The 2,356-nt window shown below is 38.6% G+C and overlaps 1 protein-coding gene across 1 annotated transcript in view; it reads right to left on the reverse strand.

Annotated features, from left to right (window-relative positions):
• LOC106877256 (patched domain-containing protein 3-like) overlaps positions 1-2,356 on the reverse strand; it is a 47,870-nt gene that overhangs the window by 40,577 nt on the left and 4,937 nt on the right. Inside the window, 1 exon segment of the mRNA XM_052975938.1 lies at positions 492-562. Within this exon segment, the coding sequence (XP_052831898.1) occupies positions 492-562 (71 nt within the window).

Raw genomic sequence — 2,356 nt, forward strand, 5'->3', positions numbered from 1 at the left:
ACCACATACATGTATGACATTTTAAAATTGAGCTGTATCACACATTTAATTAACCATTTTGCTACCATATTTCTGTTGAAATTAATTAATTTTTAAAATAATGAAGAATTTAAACAACTTTGTCATTATTAAGTTCGTGTTTGGCTCATACATAAAAGAAAACATTTTGCTAGAAGAAGGTTTTAATTTAGATATATTCATATCATAGAACCAGGAAGTCGTCTGAGGTAGGATGGTATTAAAGGGGATAATATCTAAATAGTTTGGTAAATAAGCAACTTTATTATATTTTATTTAGTAAATTATTATGGATTTGAACAAACTGGGTTTCATAACTTTAGTAATATCTGGGGGAAAAAAAGTGGCTAAGCAATCAAGCAAGCAAACAACTATGGTAAAACTGAAGCAACTAATTGTTTGGTGATATGTTGGAAGTTGGTGGAAGATAATGGTAGTGGAGCACAACAGCAACAACAAGAAGATCAACTTACCATTCACAGTACTTTCTTAAATGCATGTTTGTTGAATTTATGTCCAAGACCATCTCATGAATCTGATACATCTGTAAAGAACAGTGAGAGAGAGAAGGTTAACTAGATTCAGGACATCTTCATCATTGTTTTAACATCTACTTTGGTATGCTTGTATGGGTCAGACAAAAATATGTTGGGGCATTGGGACAGAATTCACAACAGTCAGATGCCCTTCCAATTGTCAACCATCACTTGGTTCCAAACAACAAAGAGCCTGGACATAGTTTAAGCAGAGAACTGGAAATCTAGTGTCACATGGGCCAATGGAGGAGGTTGTTCATTCTGTCCCATACAACAGCCAAATCTCCCTCACACCACACTCTGTTATCTTAGTACAAGAAAGACACATTAGAAAATGTTTGTTTGCTTCTATCTGTCACTGTTCGTCTTTCCCTGTAAAGCTGACTTCTTTTCATATGCTTCACAATAAATCTGATGGGACAGATCTATGAAGATGCCATCACTTAAACATCCAGAATGTGTAACTCTATAATTTTAATGACAGGATTTTTTTGCCGACATCATAACTCAATCTGCCAAAAATTTCAGTAGTTGTGTCTGAAAATCATCCTAACTTGAGAAAAGAAATGTTGAGGTTCAAATTGAGCCTACATATGTTTTTTGCTTGCAATTCACTTTGCATATATACTCTTTTACTTGTTTCAGTCATTTGACTGCGGCTATGCTGGAGCACCGCCTTTAATCGAGAAAATCAACCCCAGGACTTATTCTTTGTAAGCCTAGTACTTATTCTATCGGTCTCTTTTTGCCGAACTGCTAAGTTACAGGGATGTAAACACACCAGCATCGGTTGTCAAGCGATGGTGGGGGGACAAACACAGACACACAAACACACATATATATATATATATATATATATATATATATATACATATATTACGACGGGCTTCTTTCAGTTTCCGTCTACCAAATCCACTCACAAGGCTTTGGTTGGCCCAAGGCTATAGTAGAAGACACTTGCCCAAGGTGCCACGCAGTGGGACTGAACCCGGAACCATGTAGTTGGTAAGCAAGCTACTTACTACACAGCCACTCCTGCGCCTATGTATATAGGGTTGACAAAAGACCTTTTCTTAAGTTGAAAGGTAGATTGTGTGATGCCTGTATATAGACTGTGAGTAGAGAGGACAGTGAGGGCTTGAAAAAATGCAGAGGACCTTCATAACTTGTCCTAACATGCTTCGATGGAGGTGCAAATGTGTTGAGAGTAAATGTGAGTATAAGAGACATTAGATATAACATGCAAGGGAAAAAAGACAACATTGGTGTCATAATGTATAAAGAAGTGATGATCACTAAACATGAGAAGAGCCTATAGAAATAGGAGACCCAGGAGATGTGAGATGAACTAGTGAAAAATGACCTCAGATTGTTGAGCCTCTTGGAGAAGACGACAGAAGACTGAGCTGAACTGAGATATGCCATGCTTGAGAAGATACCCACCTTGCTCATTGTGTCCCACCTGCTGCTGCTTATCACCTCCTCCCTGACCTATTCTTATTTCCTTTCCTTCACTTCCCCTTCTCCAAACTGATATTTAGTGTCCAGCTCAATCCTCTTCTCTCATCATCAGTCACATTAATTTCCCTTGAGCATGCTTATCCCCCCCCCCACTCTTCTCTTCCTCCGTCCTATTTCTCTCATATATTCACTTTGCACCTTGACCTCATCTCTCTCTCCCTCTCTTCCCAGAAAGGGAAGCCACATATTCACTGTTTTTGCCCAGATATTATACCCAACTCATTTGAGGAAGGGAGAGGGAGGAGGGAGGCTTGTCTTGCAAGAACTTCGTGACTTCCCCA

This window comes from Octopus bimaculoides, chromosome 23 (genome assembly GCF_001194135.2).
Source record: "Octopus bimaculoides isolate UCB-OBI-ISO-001 chromosome 23, ASM119413v2, whole genome shotgun sequence".
Classification (NCBI taxonomy): Eukaryota; Metazoa; Mollusca; class Cephalopoda; order Octopoda; family Octopodidae; genus Octopus; species Octopus bimaculoides.